General features: G+C 36.2%; 1 protein-coding gene across 2 annotated transcripts; it reads right to left on the reverse strand.

Moving 5' to 3' along the window:
* Positions 1-23: 23 nt before the first annotated feature.
* LOC119989580 (MAP3K epsilon protein kinase 1-like) lies at positions 24-18,694 on the reverse strand. 2 transcript variants are annotated; one of them, XM_038835198.1, is made up of 24 exons: positions 18,414-18,694; positions 17,956-18,090; positions 16,038-16,058; positions 15,513-15,586; positions 15,313-15,403; positions 15,149-15,232; positions 14,352-14,453; positions 13,461-13,592; positions 12,733-12,804; positions 12,138-12,241; positions 11,664-11,778; positions 11,189-11,584; positions 9,647-9,979; positions 9,507-9,551; positions 7,129-7,308; positions 6,932-7,015; positions 6,288-6,379; positions 6,116-6,199; positions 4,609-5,495; positions 3,434-3,822; positions 3,212-3,346; positions 1,661-2,067; positions 1,041-1,155; positions 24-403 (listed from the first exon to the last, which is right to left on the reverse strand). In XM_038835198.1, exons 1-24 carry the CDS (start codon positions 18,471-18,473, stop codon positions 227-229), a joined length of 4,314 nt encoding a protein of 1,437 aa, XP_038691126.1. In that variant the 5' UTR covers positions 18,474-18,694; the 3' UTR covers positions 24-226. The 2 variants fall into 2 exon arrangements, with proteins under 2 accessions (XP_038691126.1, XP_038691135.1); XM_038835207.1 differs by lacking the exons at positions 15,149-15,232; positions 15,313-15,403; positions 15,513-15,586; ... (1 more) ...; positions 17,956-18,090; positions 18,414-18,694 and having other exon boundaries at positions 227-403; positions 13,461-13,534; positions 14,352-14,433.
* Positions 18,695-19,324: the final 630 nt, after the last annotated feature.

Consider the following 19,324-nt stretch of genomic DNA (forward strand, 5'->3'; position numbering starts at 1 on the left):
GAATAAAAAACAAGTGAAGCAAATTATATAAACCCCAAATAAAAAAGCGAAAAGAGAGAGAGAGTACATCTGCAAAACTTGAGCATTTCTTCCAAAAGAACTATATATATGCAATGCTTTACGCATTTTGTTTGGGCTTTCTTTTTTTCCTTTTCTTTCCTGGGTGGGGAGCATCAAAACAAAAGCATATACACACACTGGGAAGAAGAAAATTTAACACATCAATTTACAGAACAGTATTAATGTGAAGTGCTTTAAGAAGCGAAGTAGCCATTTGTTTAACCAACACTTGGCCCCCAGATCGTTGCCCATCTCTGCGTTCTTCAATTAAACATTGAAGTTTCAGAGGCAAATCGTTTTCTACTATCAACTGCTTTGGTCGAGGATGGTGCTCATAAACAGCCTGCCATAAAAAAATTTCATCACAACACTTCTCACCTACGATTATGCAAGGAAAAAGGAAAAGATTCTACCCAACTTTCAATGCGAAATTGAATAAAATATGGCAGGGACAAGAATAAACAATTAAAAATATTTTAAAATGAACTGATAAAAAAAACAACAAGAAGCATAATATGTTTTCCAAATACGTTTAAAAGAACTCGTTTGACATGGAAGTCCAACCGAAGTCATCAATCGTAGCCCAGAAGACAGATAATAAAACAGAAGACAAACCCAAATCAGTGTAATGAACTTGTGAATGAGACAGACAGACAGAGACAGAGATAAAGAACATTTTCCCACAACAAACTCAACCACCAACAATTCCATAGAACTAGCTGAACTTCTCAAGTTCACTTCCTAAATGAAATAACTTAGGCGACCTAAAGAAGCTTCTCAACCCTTGAAAAGTAAGCGTCAATCAATATGATACCATCCAATGAGTATAACAACATTGGCGAAGTATTAAATGGTAATACTGGACCGCATTACTGCATTATAGTTTCCAGATGAAATTAAAAAAAAAAAAAAAAACACAAAAAAAAGTACAACATACAAAATAAAGAAAACGGAAATCCAAGATGAACATAATCTCTCACCTTAATAAGCTTCAGCAAATTAAGACGAGCTATGGCGTCCTGATGGTCTAGCCTCGAGATGAGTAATGGTGTCAACCCATTAACAGCTAGAGTTGTGTTTATCCGAGATGATTTCCTGCATACAAAAGATTCAGTCTGATCCCCAAGCCAAGAGGGAAAAGAGAACAACAAGCTGACAAAGTAACAAGTTTAAACACAAAGTAAATACTACTGAGGAGTGAGTAGTACAAAGCATTCCAAGATGAATGCCAAAAGGCAAGTACATAAACCAAAAATGAGACGATGATACCTGTTCCCTATATCATAAAATGATGGATTATAGGATATCTAAGGGTATCTAAAAATTGCATGAGTCAACAACTTTTCTAAAGAAAGCACCTGATTTATTAGATGAAACCAGTGGGTTGCAAGAAGGCTGGGTGCCTGATGTAGGGTAACAAGTGAGAAAGATACAGGGGAACAAGCAAGAACGACAATCACTCAAAATTAGTGGTCTTGGTATCTTATATGCTCAGTAATTGGCATATAACCATGAATGCAGAGATCAACCAGTACACTGATTCTAACGTAGACCTACATCCTGTATAGTGAAAGATATAAAGGGCAACGAGGGTACATACGTAATAATTTTCAGGAATGACTCCAATATATGCACAAAATGTTGTTCGGGACAGCACTGGAAAAACTTCACTAACTTCAGAACTGCATCCTTCTTCAGCAAAGCTTGTTCCACTTTGCGGTTGTCATTGTCGTGAGCCAAACAAACAGCAATTGAATCCAATGCTGTTACAGACCAAAGCTCATCATCAAGCAGGCTCAAGTACACATCTAGACCACCATGAGCCCTTAATTGCTCTCTTGAATTACGAGATGCATGAGCCATGTCACACAGTAGAGGCAATGCACAATGTTTCAATGGAGAATCAGACATAATAAAATTCATCAAGTGTGGTATAATTCCATTTTCAGCTGCTTGTTCCTGTCTCCTCTTATTAATCTTGCATAGATTAAATAGCGCATTGAGGACCTTCAGAGCACAAAAATTATGCAACAATATAAGAATTTACTCACAGAACAAAACTACAGAAAATAAAATGAAACAACATATTATACATGTAAAAGATCAACTATTCAGCAATCAGCACATTCAATGCAGATTAATCTAGCAGGATTTACCATAGCTTTTGCTTTACAGCTATTGTGTACATATGTTTTTTCGTGAAACAAAGAAAATTTCTAACACAATACAGTGGATAATGGTAGAGCGAAAGTTTTCATAGCAGAGTGCCAGTTGTATCCTCTACGCTACAATAGTTTTCCTTTTCCACCAGAAGGATAAAAATTGTTCTGATATCAACTGAATGGTCTAAATATGCTGAAAGTAGAATTCTGTTCAAGAAAAATTTACTCACTAATGAATAAAAAACAGACTTTACAGTGTCCATGAGATCAATACAACATATTACAAAACTAAGGAAATACATGCTAAGGAGGAAAAAAAGGTTAATTAAATTCACATCAGTTTAAGAAAAGCATATGTCAACAAAACTTATTATAAATGCAGACAATGTTTTCTGTACAGTTATTCTAGCAAATGAATATAACTGAACAAAACAAGAACTGAAATTCAGCACAAACTTACAAAAGAAAATAGTAACATGAAGTCATCATCGGTTTAGTGAGTTGAAAAATAAACCAATAAAGTTATCCATTATCACAAAGAGAAAAAGGTGATAATTAATCATAAAAGGGAATCTACACAAACATAAAAGTCTCAATTGTAGATCAGGATATGGAAAGAAAAAAAACATTCTCAAACCAGCCATATGTTTTTGTTGTAATAGTGAATAGGTCTTACTCTCACAACCGTGAGAGTTGTTTATTTATAGCATCATAGACAAACCCTAATGGTATTACATCAAGTGGGGTGGGCCAAATACTAATATATTCTAACAGTTTTTAATAAACATAGTCATATGCTTAAACAAGTAAACCCAAACATATAACACATCAAGAGAATGTGACTATGCAATGATTTTTTTAAACCACTGGTTCAGGGTATTCAACTTATGGATCTGTCCCCCACAGGAAGAAAGAGGAGGCATTAACCAAGCCATATGGTATGGTGCCATGCAATATACTGTTAAAGCAGGTAAGCTATGAAGGCTGACCTCAGTATGTATTTGGGATATCAGAGGCCCATCTTTGAGTTCAAGGTTTGGGATAAGATATTTGATAGCATCTGCACGCTGAAGATTCTCCAAGCAGTTTGGATCAGTTGACAAATGATTGATACACTTTAGTATCTGTAAATTGATAAGCAGCAACATGATTAAAAAGAGCAGTGAGTTATAATAAGATTTGGATAAACTCAGCAAAATAGATTCCCCCACCTTTAACAGAATAGAGGGTTCTATTCTATTGAACATCTGGAAAAGTCGGCTAAGTAAGCTTTGGCTACACATGTACGATTTTACAGTTGTATCTGCTTGAGCAAACTCAAATAGAAGATCAGCTACTTTTCCCAAGTATTCCCTGGCAACATCTGCATTCATTGTTGCTACCATGTGCGAAAGTAATCCTGATGATGTTGCACTCCCTGGTCTGGCATTCAGTACACCTGAACCAGAGAGCACCCCTGACGCTGTTTGTGATGCAATACCAGGTGTGGAGGCAGCAGCATCACCAGAAGCCAGTGGTCCAACCTTCTTATTCACTGTTTTGTGTAAAATTCTGGATGCATAATCAAAATTTCCATTTTCCCTTCCATGTCCAGATACCTCTGTGCAACCATACAAAGATGTCATTGACCTCGAGAAATACAACACAAATACAGAACAGAGAAAAAAAATTAGAAAATTTTGTAAAAAGGTGTTTTTTCTTTATTTAGGTAAGGAGTAAAAATGGAAAAAAAATAGATTCAGAATCCTCAATGAAATTGGATCTGAAGTCTGCAACACTCGAATCAATAAACCATAACAGACCATGGAGAAAAAGAGAAACCATCATAAATCGAATGGTGTAAAACACTAAAACAGTTAGGGGAAAAGAGATCTGTTAAAATATGTATAATAATGTCAAATGCCCCAATCCAAAAAGTTAACTTATTGGGTTGAATGGCAAAATAACTAATCTTATTATGGTATCGGAGCAGAAGGTCTTGGGTTCAAAACTTAGCTTCCGCAATTTAAACCCCATTTGTTGTTGCCCCAAGTGTGGCCTTTATGTGTGTTTGTTGTTGCACCATGTACGGGCCTTGTGTGAGAGTAGTCATAGTGTTGGGCCTCATTTGTTATGCACATGTAGGGTCATCGGATTGCCCAACTCACACATGAGGAGTGTTAGAATATGTATATAATAATATGAAATGCCCCAACCCAACAAGTTAACTTATCGGGTTGTCATTCAACTAATCTTAACAAGATCCAAATAATAGAAAAACTTAAACACAGGTTCCAAGAAAATTGCAATCCCAACAGCAAACAAAATTGATCAGAAAATGAGGGCAATATATATTAACATTTCCACCAATTCCAGAAAGAAAATAATGGGGCAGCATTCAAAATACCTGCAAATTCTGCCATCAGAAAGTCCAATTCACCATTAGTTTTCTTTTCATTAGATGCATGAAGTAGAGGGAGTATAGTTTCATGCCTCTCCATTCCTGGTAGCTGGCGTACATACTCGAGCTGCCCAGAAAAACGTCGAGAAGGGGGTTCCTTTTCCAACAAGCTTAGGAGAGGCCGCACTTGTTCTGGTTGAGTCGCTACTCTAGAAGGAAAGCCATTTGATGCACTTTCTGTCAATTTTGGTGGTCTATCTATAGATGTTCTACTACCAGAGTTAGGGACTCGCTGCAATCTAAGGTCAACTTCTGCTCGAGAAGGGTCAACTTTCCAACGATCTACAGTATCCCGCTCTTTAAATATAGGAGCTGACAGTTCCTTAGTTCCTAAACTCACAGTCTGATCCAAAGGTGATGGGTCTGGAACTTCTTTGGCAGCTGAAGTTTCCAACGTTGCATTGCTAGATTGAGACCTATCAGTGTCCATGGGAAGATGTCGGGACTCTGTTTGATTGGCATCCAACCTTTGCAAACTTGAAGTCGAAGTCCGTGAAGGTTCCAGTATACCATTTGGATCAATTATTCCTTTCCTGATTTTAAGAACATCAGACTGATCGGAAGCAGAAAGAGTTGTCTCATTCTGATCGAAAATAGGAAGGTTGGAATCCAATTGACCTGAATGTGGTCGTTGTACAGGACCATCAACGGCAAATCCACCACCAACTGATATTGATGCTAATCGAGTAGCCTCATTCAAGCTATAAAGAGTATTTATAAGCCTAAGCAATATCCCATTCTTTGCAGCTATTCGACAAAAATCATTTCTCGGAGTTGATCCCTGATGCTTAAAGACTTGCCACATGCCGTCAATAGCAAGGTGAACCATTTCTCTGGATGTGAAATTTGAATCATCACACACATTAAAAATAAAGGAAACTGAAAGGAGGATATCTTAGAAGGAACAACACAAAGAAATATTAGAGATGAGTTTCTAAATGATGTGCCAGAAGCACAGGCTAACCACTGAAGTGGCGCTACAAATGTGAAAGTTTCTTACAAACATTTACTTCAGTTAAGAATCTTAATAATACAAGACCTAATTTCCAGAGTAAGAATTGCCCTTTAATGCCAGATTCACAATCTTATCCTTCAGTAATGAATACAGTCTGCTACTAATTTCACGCTGAAAGAAATATGTCATGTTTACTTCTTGTAAAAGCTAACCACCTTTTGTTTCTACGAAGTTACGAACATCTACAGCATCTACTATCTGCCACCACATACAAGTATTCAAACATGTTGACATATTTCTCTTTTCATGACAATTAAGAATAAGCCTATCAATACATGTAAGGGAATTTTCCTTTTTAAAGCAAGCTTAAAACAGCTATGATTTTACTTTTTAGCGAACTTTTGCTTGTATTGTATGGCCAACCAAAATGACACACATGAGGAATTTTTCACACCCTTAACAAAATATGTCCCTTTCATAGATCAGAGAACTACAAACCTGAACTTTGCATAATCAGCCTCCAGAAAGCCAACCAAGACAGGTATCCCACGGCATGCAATGAACATCTGTAACGTCAAGGAGCTGCATGGAAAAATACACCTTTTTAAGTCCAAATCCATCTTTTGCTATTGTACTGGAGAGAAGGTAACATATGGAACAAACTCTTAACCTAGACTGGCAAAGCTGCTGCAGAAAATTAGCTGCCTCCATACGAACTTCACGGGGACGATCTGGTACCGCAAAGCTCATCACCACAGGAATCTGTCATGTAACTTGCAAATAAACAAAACTATATAGAACATAGATTATAATCATGTTATCACGTCAAAGGCACATCAATAGAAATGACAATTGTGTCCTTAAGCTGAAGGGACATCAATTGAAGGACACGAGTATTAAACAAAAAAAATGCAGAGTACAAAGAAAACAAAGACAAAACATGTTACTTAGTGACCAAAAGAAGGAAAAAAGGGAATAAATAAATAAATAAATAAAAAGACATCCATGCAAGTGTAACTCAATCACTGTACTAAAAAAAAACGGAGACAGAGCTCCAAGCCACTGCCCAGTATTACCATGTTCATCAAATATGAGGCAAAAAAGAAAAAGTTGACCTACTGTACAACCTAATAGTTTAAAATAGAGCTTTCCTCCAGGAACGAATCTTCTAATAATTAGGACAAATTTCCCAGGTAACATCCAGTAATGCAGTAAGCAAGTGAAAGAGGAAAGAAAATATAGCAGTCGCCACAGAATGTTAAGCATTCTTTGACGTTACAAAAAAAAATAAAATTGAGTACACATAAAACTTACCAAGCCAACAAGACAAGCATTTTGCTGGAAATCAGTGTTATCTTTTACGAGCTTATTTATAAGTTGAAGCACAGAACACATTACCTGCATTAGAAATATTTCAGTTCTCATAATATGCTGCTAAAATGTTTCATGCTAAAGCTAATAATGATGTAAGCAATTTACTTATAGGAAAAAAGACCTATTGAATGACTTACACCTGTTTTAGGAACCTCAAGCAATTCCATTAGAGGAAGCAAACCATGCTGGGTAATGAAAACCATTTTCTGTTCAGGGCGCTGGTTAAAGATAGTAATTAGCTTATGACATGCAGACACGATAGTATCCTCTGATTCCTCGGGTCTTAGTGAACCAACCACCCTGCTGAATTCAACAGCCTAACAAGCAAAAACAAAATAATGCTACAACTTTTCCAAGTTAATTAACAACAACGATAAATTATCGGGCTCTAACTAATCATTCCCACAGTTACTTTCCAAAATCTTTTTGATCCATACAATAGACACTGGGCAGCCATACGCTTAACAGTATGTATTAAAGAAAACATTTATGAAGTACAAAAATTACTTAGTAGTTTTGGTTTCAGAACATCATTAAGCCCTGATAAGAAAAGCAAAAAAGATATCAAACAAAAACTAGCAAAAGGCAGTGAAGAAAACCCCATAGATTAAGATCTCCTAGTAGTAAGAAATAAATATAGCAAGCAAAGAAAAGAGAAAGCACATGGTACGCTAATTAAAACAACTGTTTCCAGTATTTGCTAGAATAGTCCATAGTATGGTACCAGATTTTCTTGAAATCGTCTGAGTTGATTTGCAGACAGAGATGAAATAGAAGAAAAGAAAGGGGAGGGAGGGAGAGAGAGGAAGAGAGAGAGAGAGCACGGGAGTGAACTGAGTGTTTCAGTTGGGTTATTTCCTTGTCTCTTATCGCTGCACATAATACAGCCATATATAGAATAGTACACATATTATTACAACAACACATCATTATAATAGAGACACTATTGTAAATACACCACCTACTTCACCGACATTCTACCTCACCAACACACCGACGCTACAACAATCTGCAGATACCAGAAACGACAAGCATGCACGCATTTGACTATTCGTTACTGTATAATTATCAGATTACTAGTGCAATGGAGCAAGAAGATATTATCCTCAAGTTCCAATTGAATAATTTACCACATTTTAAAGTCTATTTTATATTGATCACCATTCAGTTAAAAAAATAATCCTCCTCTGAATCGCATTGGCATTCGAGTAGTTCAATTTCCACAAAGACATGGATATCGATCATATACCATAATGATCTTTTATGCAAACAACTTAAGATAAATGATTTCAATGAATCTTATGTTTAATGTTTTTTTCCAAAAGGGCTACACAGAAAAGTAATGACTTTAACTTTCTTCGCAATGAAAATTATGACATCCCAGAATGGAAAGAGTGACGATTAAACTCACAAAACGCGCCTATGGTGTTGCAACTTGCAAGGCAATGAAGGCACATACATGAGCGAACTTCTAGAGAACATGGTACAAACGTAACAAAAAGTGCGCAAAACCTACGTTCTCTTTCCTTAACCATTATAAGAACCCACAGCACTTTATTTTCCATTGATTTGATGAACAAAATGCCAGATTCCCCAATGTTCAAGGAGATTAAATGTGGTCCCTTTCAGATATTAAATGTGCAAAATTTTGCCTAGGATCTCCAAGACAGTGTCATTGTGCCAACCCACTTAGAAAGAGCGAATGATTCATGAACAAGACAAAAAAGTCTATGAACTCTTAAGGTAATCTATTGCTTACAACATGATGTTTGCCTCTTGAGATCATTAAAAAAATAAAAAATAAAAACCACATTTCCTTGCAGTTGTCCACGCGAGAATGTCTAAGATCTTGTTTTGCACAAATGGACAGCAGCACCACAAAAAAAAGTGTGTCAAAACATAAACATGACTAATCAATATTCCAGATACAGATCTGTACGATTTATGCAAGGCGGGAACCTGGAGCATCATATCAACTGGAAGAGTGAGTGAAGATCGGTAAGACATTTTGTTTTTGCATGTTAGAAGTAGGTCAGTCCTAATTCTTGTCAATAAGGCCAAGAGATTAGGATACGAAAAAGAAAAGCGGGTAGATTTCATTTCAGTTGAAAGGAGATGGCAAATAAAACCATGTATGCAATCAAGCATGGACAATTTTCACAGATCAAAACAGTTTGTACACACAACTGTAGCTAACAGCTAAAACATAGAACCCATATGATTAAACATGCATGAGGCTGCTTTGTAGTGAATTTACAGTCAACCACAAATAATATTCAAGAAGAAATTATGACACCATCAAATTCGTGCGTGTAACAAAGCAAACTACTATCAGCCTAAAAACAACTTAATGAGTCTGAAAATCCATCCTTCTCAACAAGCATCACATAAATTTCTGTAGGAAAAGCAAATAACAATCATAATACAAATCACAAGTGCAAGTCCAAAATGCATATACTGACAAAAATGAATCACTAAAGATCGCCCATAAAAAAGGAGAAGAAAGCCATGTTACCTGCAGAGGAAATAGGCTTTCTGCAGGCATTTTTTCATCAAAAACCTGTGAAACAAAGCAATGCTCTTACAGATCAATGTTAAGAACAGCAAACAAATAAGCACACACTTCACAATTTGACACATCATATCTTAACCTACCAAACCATCAATATCAATCACATCATCCTTCAGAACACCCATCATTAGCCGCAACAAATTGCCACCATCATTTGTCTTACCCAATTCATTCTCCATTTGCTTTTGCGCAATTGTAGCCCTCAACTTTGTCGCTAAATCATTTTTGTCAGCTTCAGCAACACTAGCATTAGCTTGGTTCACATTTGATGTTGCTGCAGAAGTTGAAGCTTCAGCTGCTCGATTGCCCAGGTTCTTACCCGACAGACAAAACAAGTCATCCAGCGAAGAATCTCCAGGAGTGTCGCTGAATCTACTCAAACCATTTCCTCCCAAGGTCACTGTTGCCTTCGCCGTCTTCAAAGATAGACTCACATAAATCATACTTAGTGATAGGTAAAAATCAACAAACATAAATTAACGTAAGAAGTACCACAAGCAAAAAGTATAGGGAAAACACCAAAAATAGGGTAAGACGGATAGAAAAATATCTAAATGTCATTTTAATTCTATAGATGGCTTTACCTCTACCCATTTCTTGGGCCATGGCCACAAATGAGGAGAGTGTTAAGAGATAATCATCTAGTTTGGGTGAATAATATGTGCATTACTGTGGTACCCTCTCCTCTCTCTAATAGGTCCTTTTAGATAGAGTGTATGTGCGACTTATGAGCCAAATTTAACAAATCCAAACAATTTTCGTCACCGAAAGATTGCAGTTGAAGTTTTTTAAAAAAAATTTTACACATAGAATTGGTGCGTTGTGCAAAATTTTTGTAAACATGTAAAACTATAAGAAAGTGATATTGCAACTCAGCTTTGGCAGGCTACCAAGGCCAGAAACTGCAATCTGCTCAAAATTCACTGAAAAATTAGAGATGCAGGCATTGCACTCTAGCAAAATCCTTCACCTTAATATCACTTTCTTATGTACAACAAGGAGGCCAAATCACAGTTGAGTGTCATGCTCCATTCAAGATTCTAAATTCATTAAAATCTGACATTTTCATCAGGGATTATACTTTAGCCGCCATATTCCTGTATGCTATGCCTTCCACCTTCTAAAATGGAAGTTTACCCAAGTAAAGACTCTCACTCTATTTTGAAAACTTCAAGAAAGCAAATAGGACCCTTGGCTATTTGCTACCTCTCATAGATGATTTACATATAAAGCTTCCACAAAAGCCCATATTCAATAGAGAAATCGACAAACGCCCCAGAAAAACACCTTATATCACAACACAAATCGAGAAACAAGCTTTTTTCCCAACCTTTGAATGAAAAAATAAAGGAAAAAAAAATTTTATGTGCTCAAAGATAAATGAAACACAACAATGCACAACATAAGAGATTGTCAAAATGCACATGATAATGTCATGATAATTGACAATTAAGCTCCTAGTAACACAACAAGATGGATGCAGGCCACGTGCAAACACATGTGCATTGTGCAAAGATGCAACAGCAGATAGCATAGAGATTACAAGTGAATAATCTCAAAAACCCAGAATTACACAAACATTCACCACATATCAACAGAATGTACCATCAAAAACCCTGAATTACCTTTTGAAAGCTATCGTCTTCAATTCTTGTTCTGAAACCAAATGATCCGCTATTTTCTATAGAACTTCCTTTTCCCCCATGCTTTACAGCAACCTTATTCCTTCCTGCATTAGAAGATTCCACCTCAACATTCATAAGAACTTCAACCTGATCATCTCTGTGTGTTGCCTTTTGAAGCTCAATCCGATCACGAGAAGCCACCACTTCATTGTCAGATATACTAGAGTCATGTAAAGACGACTTTTTATGGATAGCCAAGGTGGGAACTTGATCCGACTGAAGATCAGTTTCTAAATTATTGGTATTTTCCTCAGTAAGATCACCATTACAAACTTCATCCTTAGTAGACTCAATCACATCAGTAACCTTTGTTGACAATAAGTTTGTGTTTGAAACCTGAAATGGAGATTTCCCAATAAGTAGAGCAATGCAAAGACAAATTCTGAGACATGAAAAGACGGTAATATCCTCTCACAGTTTCAAAATTCAAGGGCGATTCTTCAGCTTTCTCCATTTGAGGGCTTCCACCAGTGCTCCGGTTATCTCCATTTGAGGTTTCTTCATCCAGAGGAACATCTTCCTCTATGTTTCTGCCAAATAGATTCAAAAGAAAGGAAATGCATCTTCTAAATCACTTATACTACAATCTTAAAAGGAACCATGTCAGGCAGCTAACTGAAAATGCCTTGAAGAAACAAAAGAAACTCTGTGGTGTCAAAGAGGCTTACAAAACTCTTAGAGTGCCATATCAGAGAAGAGTCAGGTCAATTAAAATAAGAGAGGAAAAAACGACCAACTTTCAAAAACTAACGTGACAGAGAGAGAGACTGAGAGCCAGGTTTGAGCAGATGAACAAGATCAAAAAATCAAAAGAAGAATAATTTTTTTTATGTAGAATTGCCCGACATCAAGAACCAAAATAAGAAAATGATACTTATCATATATCGACCTCAGAGTTCCACTATGCCGAAGAGGTGACTGCAAAGCACGCCTACAATTTTGTATCCACGGGTGAGACAGCAGAGTTTTTGCATCAGGCCTCTGCCTAGCATCCTGAAATATGGAAGTCGTAACGTTATCAAACTGCATAATTCTCATCAGGTGTCAACAAGGTTATCTACTCACATTTAAACATCGAACTCACAGCTCACACTTAACACAATTACTTGAGTATTTGAAATCTCTCACAATACTACCCTACGAAGGTTCGCATGGGTGGTTCTAAAGCAAAAGCAAAACGAAATCTTATACCTACTTGTTTAGGTTTGAATCCACACAACTGAACATACAAAGCTATGTAGGAAAGATAAATAATGAAGAATAAAATACTAAAAGGTTTGGTTGTTTTCTAGCTTTTAATCACATTGCATTCATAAAATACTATACAATTCATTTCCATCCATCTTGACCTTCCTTTTCAACTGCCATAGAGTAGTTTGTGAGACGAGACAGTTATCATTTAAAGTTAAATTCAATCATAAATACTTCCTCGTTTTTGTTGAATGCCATAGGCGTACACTGAGAAAAGAACCTATCCACGTTACCTTCTTGAAGCACTGGCGCAAGAAATCTGTAATGTCTGGAGATAAGCTGTCAGGTAGTGGAGGATGCAAATCCTGAATAAAAAATAATAATTTTTGAAATCACCAGAATCATCGAAGCTCTTATGACAAACAACGTAGGGGTCAACTCGTTTAGCAGGCATATAAAGACACAATGGTAGAAAAGAAAAAGAAAAAAGAAAGTTATTCATCATGGTCATCTAGAATTTTTATAGCATAAATTCTCACAAATTTTCCTATTGTATTCAATAGACCAAACAATTTTAATGAAACAGAACATACTGCGGTTCTATCCCCCTCAGGAAAAAAAAAAGTTAAACATTGAGCAACACAAGCAAGAGAAAATGGTGAAAACTTTTCAAAATAGAATTGTAGGATCTGCAAGAGACATTCCTCTTCATCCCAAAAGTGTTACAATTATCAGTACTCCGGAAATGAAAGAAATATAAAATATTATTGATCAGGGCCATCTAGACTTTGTATTACACATATAACATATTATTATATTTTCTCAAATTAAATTCAACCAGCCCAACAATTTATTCCAGAGTCCAGAAAGAAAATCAAGCACATTCTGACGATTCCAGAAGTTCCAGCACTAAGGAACATTGACCAATGACCACATAAGCAAGAAATAATGGTGGAAAAAAGTCAAAATAACTTATTGTAATTTACATGAGGCACAGTAACAGAGAAGAATGTGAGCAAACCTGAACAATACGAAAGAGAGCCGGCATAGGTTGAAGATCATAATAAGGAGGCACACACGTCAGAAGTTCAATCACTGTGCACCCAACACTCCAAATGTCAGAAGCAGCACAAACCCCAGACAATTCGATAATCTGAAAATCAGTTTCATAAACATAAGGCCATGTGGATACCAGACAAAACGCATCATAAACATCTCCCACATCTCATATTTCCAGAATAGTTAATTGTTTTTTACATATACCTTAGTCATGCACACATAATCCATGCCCAGGTAATGAGGATGCAAAGACGCATAATCCATGCCCAGGCAAAGAAGGGATGTGATAGTAAAACCTTATGATTTCATTATGCCTGGCTCAATATATTATTAAAATGAGAAATGGTAAAGTTACATTTAAATTTCAGGAAACAGAAAAAGAAAAAAGGCCAAATAATTAGGGAGTTAAATGAAATAGAAATCCATTTTCATGTAAACTCAAATACAAATGATGGCACTTTATATCACAGCTAAAGTAAGTCCACTCCGTAGTCTAGGCATCACAGTTTCCAACCACATGGACAACCTCTCTCAAATGCAGGACAAATGAGTAGGAATGCATATGATTTCCCTTCTTAGACCCCACAACCACCATGAGAGCCTTCTACACCAGGTGCAACTTCTCCAGACATTTAAAAAACCTATAACTACATATTTGCTTTCAAAAACCAAAAGAAGGCACAGTAAATCACCACTCATAAGACACTACCTAAATCTATGTTACAACCAATCAGTATAGTTTGAAAGACCTTGCATAAAAAAAACTGCTAAAAATGATTGGTCCACCTCATACAAATGCCAATTGTCAAAACAAAATTAGCGACTATACCAACAAACAACTATGAACACTTACCTCTGGTGCCATCCAGTATGGTGTCCCAACAACTGAATGAGTATTAATATCAGCCTCATTTAATTTTGTCGCAACACCAAAATCAGCAAGTTTTACGAGACCCTGAAAAAAATTCAACCAGTAATTCATGGAGACCAGCCAAAAGAAAACCGTTGATGCACAACCTAAAACAACCATCATAATAGATTAACAAGGAGAATTGACCATGCATGGAACATCAGGATGATGCTTTTCAAACAAGCTAAGGTACAAACGAGCACACATGATGGTAGAGATGACTTTTTTCTCGATAGATAATAAGCAATTTTATTGAAAGATGCACAGGAGAAAACAAGAAACAGCAGAAATAAGGATAGGGAAATGTTTTAATAATGCTTCACTAGATAAATTTTCTTTGTCGAGCCAAAAAACTAAAGTTTCAACAACAATGTTTTTTACAATGATGTGATTCTAAGTTGTTGAAGCATCTCCTGTTTCTGTCCTTCCAAATGGTCCATAACACATTATGAATTGCTGCCATTCAAGTTTTCCTCTTGCTTTTGCTTGGGCAACCAGAGTTCTGGTAAAGTAGAAGGTTTTCAATGTACTCTGGCATGACCCTCAATAATAGTTTCAAGCCTACTGCCCAGTGAATTAAGGGATGATGATCATCTTCCCGACTGTTCTTGCACATGTAACACTAGCTAACATGAACCAGTCCCCTCCATTTTAGAATGTCACTTGCAAGAGTAGTTCCACAAGCTACCACCAAAAAACATTTTAAAAAGAAAGATGAAAAAAATGCTCGACTAGCATACCTCTTTGGTTGTAAGAATGTTTGCACCTTTGATATCCCGATGGATGACACCTTGTTCATGCAGATAAACTAAGCCTTCCAAAACCTGCTCCATAAGTAATTAGCATGAACTAATAAAAGTGAGCCCTCGAACAAAGCAGGGGAGAAAAAACAAAATGATCATACCTGAGATATGTACACGGCAACCAATGATTCCGGAAAAGGACCAAACCTATTCGGTTTTATTATATTTGCAAGTGAACCATTCTCCACGTACCTACAGAATAAATTTACAGGAAAAAAAAAAAAGAATGAGTAATCAAAGCATAGTTCCGTGTTGCACCAAAGCCAAATTGCACATTGTGAAACTATGTCAGTTCACTCACTCTAGAATAATGTGAAGGTGAGTTTTCGTCTTCAGTGATCCAAGATACTTCACAATATTTTTGTGGTTCAAATTCTGCATTCAAATGGCATAAAATAAAGTTTTTAAAGCCGCGATAGTATTCCAAAGTTGTCTAAATTTATTGACATCAACAGTCAAGAGGGTTGTCAAATAATAGCACATCAAAACAAAGGCATGGCGACAACAGGAAGGTACAATCAATATTTGATCAGTAAATTCCATCCCAATTATTATGTATATATTGTTAACTTTGTCAAAGATTTGAAGTTAACCACTTTCCAGGGGCAGAAATTATAAATTCCAAAATATGACGAATTGGGAAATGATCGAACATGGATGGATAAGGGCGGGTAAAGCCCAACAGTAAAACAATGTTAGATTATCCCAAAGAGGTCCCTGATTAAGATATAACCCAACTCCAGGTAAAGCATCAGCTAAGTACATCAACAGCATAAAACGGAAACAAAATAGAAATGGAAATGTGATCAGAAATGGAAATGGCTACCTTCAATAAGTCAATTTCTTGCTGAAACGTTAAGCATCCAGCCATAGATCGTGTATGCAAAAGAAAATAGCCATTTGTCAGTCAAACTTATACAGTCAAGTAAAATTCCTTCTTATAAGATAGTACTTCAGTATTAAACAAATGGGTATATATGTGTATGCAAAAGGGAAACGGTAACTGGTGAGTCAAAACTTACACAGTAAAAGTAAAAAATAAGTTCTTTTTCCTATGGAAGTAAAACTGTAAAAGTACATTTTTATAAGATAGTATTCCTACAAAATAAGACTATGACAGATCTGGTTCAAACATGATAACATTCTCATCTGAATTCGCAACGCCTGTAACTTCAATACTAGAATCTAACCTATATTTAGATAGGGTCGATAAAAATTGAATTTTACCAGCAAACATAAAAATAGATCTGACTAAATGGGGAAAAACACTGGTATATCCCAAAATATCTGATGTACTTAGATCATAATCTAATAACATAAATTTTCAGTCAAAAAAATAAGAACAGAAACAGCATGACAAATAGGTAATGAAGGTAAAAGGTAAACAACTCCCATGAACAAGGCTCCCGCAATGGAGGTGAGGTCAACAAAGGGAAAACATACGCAGCCTTACCCTGCAATGCGAAGCGTTGTTTCTAGGAAAAAAATGTAATACGAGATTTAAATATTTATAGTCTTTGTTGTACATTACACAATATAAGAGTCAACATTTTCAAGACCCTAAGTCGACACCTGAATGACCCAACTCCCAAGACAGTAAGATTGGCATTTACTAAAGGAAGTACTAGAGAGGAGCGCGATAGTAACTAAATACAAATAAATAGAAAGAGCTTCCTTTTTATGGGGTTACCCACTTCCGACAGAGTTACTCACTTACTCTATCATCATGAGAGCAAGTATAAGTTTTGGATTGTTGAAATTGTTAAAGAGTTGATTTCTCTGATCAATCCTTTTGGAGCTCTATCTCCGGTTGCACCTCCTTGAAGCCTTAATAAAATCTTCTTTGCATTCCAAAAAAAATCGTTTTGCAACTCAACTCCCACATTAAACCCTAATCGAGCTTGGGTTTTCCCTACTTTCACCCAAATATCCATATATATCCGATACAAACTATCTCTACATAATTCTACCTGACTAACCCAATCTAAAATCAGAAGAACCGAGTCTTGGGAATTAGCACTTCAATAGACCTATAAATCTCAAGAAAAAGGGAAACAGAAAAGATAAAGAATTCACCATAACGAAAAGGTCCCCATGATCATAACTTTAAGTTCATCAACTAAGGGCCTATCCCCTACATAACCTAACCTTGCACTTTCCCCCACACATTCTACATGAGACAAAACAGCAATTCTCGAAGCAATAATTCAACTTCGAGTCCAATGGTTCACCTGACGATATGTCTTTGCTACTCCAGTAAGTTATCCAATAACACTTGACCTAAACCAACAAATAAATTATTCAATCTTGAGTTGCGCACCTTCAGTTACAACTAAAAGCATATTTAAAATAAAGGTTAAAGTAGCCCATGGATTAATATTTTCTTAAATATGTGAAATATCGTACAAGAGAAAAAAAATGTGTGGCCCAGTGGTAAAGTTGTAGAAGTGCAACCTAGAGGTTACATGTTCAATTCCAGAAAACAATCCCTCCACATATTATGTGGGGTAAAGTCTGCGTACATCTTGTTTGTCTTCAACCCCGCCCACTATGGGAGCCTTGTGCACAGTTGTTCATGTGAAATATCATCTCACGAAATTATTAAATGTCGTTTCTTCTATTCTTATATCTCACAATTAGGAAACAGCAATACGAATGTGTTTCCATGATTCAAGTGATAAAAAAGCATAAAATTAAACTAAGATGAAAGTATAACAAAATTAAAAAAGATGTCGAAACTGAACCATGATGACATTGAGGTCCTCTTGAGCAATATTCTCCAATGACACTTGTTTGATCGCAACAAAATCTCCATTCTCCAAATCCAAGCCTATGTAAACTCGACCATATGCCCCTTTCCCAATCTCATCTCCAAGTATCTACGACAAGTTATCATGTGTAAATACAAAACCACACTCAAGGAAGTCACTTAAACAATAATGTATAGGCTTCTTGCTACTTGGAACTAAGAAGTGGGGACATTGAAAGGGGAAAAACAAAAACAAAAGCTGTTGGACTTTTTTCCATTTTTCGTGTTTTCCCGCAATTGCTAAGAAAACACGAAAAATAAGAACAATAAAAGTATCAGAAAACAGTAAGGGAAATCTCCATTTCCTCTTCTATTTCCCTCGATTTTCAAGTCAACCAAACAAAACCACAAGAAAAGTTACAATTCCGAGAACAGAAAAAGATATCGGCTCACGTATTTGTTGTCGAGTCTCTTGGATTGGTGAAAGGGAGAAGATGTCATTTGGCGAGACATTTCTCCTTCTCCTTGAAATCCTAATGACTGGCTTTCTCTCCTCGCTCTCGAGCAAGAGAAAACCTACAAGAATTCCATTTCGAGGAAACTGACACCAGAACTGAATTAGGGCTTGCAATCGCCGGGTTCCGGCAAACGTAGCCAGAGCTCCGACGAGAGGCGGATAAACATATAAGAGAGAGAGAGCGCGCACTCCAGGTCAGATAATGATGGAAACAATTTTTTGAGGACCCGCCCTGGCCAAAGGTGGTCCAACCCGAGTATCTTATATGATATTGATATCCGGCAAATTATCATATGAATTAGACTTCTTCTAAATTTTTTTTTTTTGAAAGACCCACAGGTCACACACGTTAAGCCATGCCGGAGGTGATATTGATATCCGGCAAATTATCATATGAATTAGACTTCTGCTAATATTTTTTTTTTTTAAAGGTGATATTGATATCCGGCAAATTATCATATGAATTAGACTTCTGCTAATATTTTGGTGATATTGATATCCGGCAAATTATCATATGAATTAGACTTCTGCTAATATTTTTGTGATATTGATATCCGGCAAATTATCATATGAATTAGACTTCTGCTAATATTTTTTTTTGGGACTTTTGGAGGCCGGTACACTAGATTATACTTAATTGTAAAAAAGTACAATCACTAAAATATCCTTTTAAAAAAGTACACTGGGGATCATCTTTTACCAAAGTAACCTCAATTTTGATTTTCTCTCTCCACGAATTGTGATACAATAGTGATACTTTTAAATAGAAGATCCAATTTAGTGTTCAATTTATATTTTTGGCTCATAAAATGATGATATAAATGTTAGAATGTAAATTTGATAGCAT

This window comes from Tripterygium wilfordii, chromosome 3 (assembly GCF_013401445.1).
Source record: "Tripterygium wilfordii isolate XIE 37 chromosome 3, ASM1340144v1, whole genome shotgun sequence".
Lineage (NCBI taxonomy): Eukaryota > Viridiplantae > Streptophyta > Magnoliopsida > Celastrales > Celastraceae > Tripterygium > Tripterygium wilfordii.

Bases quoted from the DNA above. Each gene is read 5' to 3' on its own strand.
- LOC119989580 (XM_038835198.1), bottom strand. From the start codon at position 18,473: ATGTCTCGCCAAATGACATCTTCTCCCTTTCACCAATCCAAGAGACTC. The intron at 7,309-9,506 runs GTAACATGGCTT...TTTGCTTGTTAG, and splicing joins AAAGCCTATTTCCTCTGCAG to GCTGTTGAATTCAGCAGGGT. The intron at 3,823-4,608 runs GTATTTTGAATG...ATGGTTGCACAG, and splicing joins TCTGATGGCAGAATTTGCAG to AGGTATCTGGACATGGAAGG.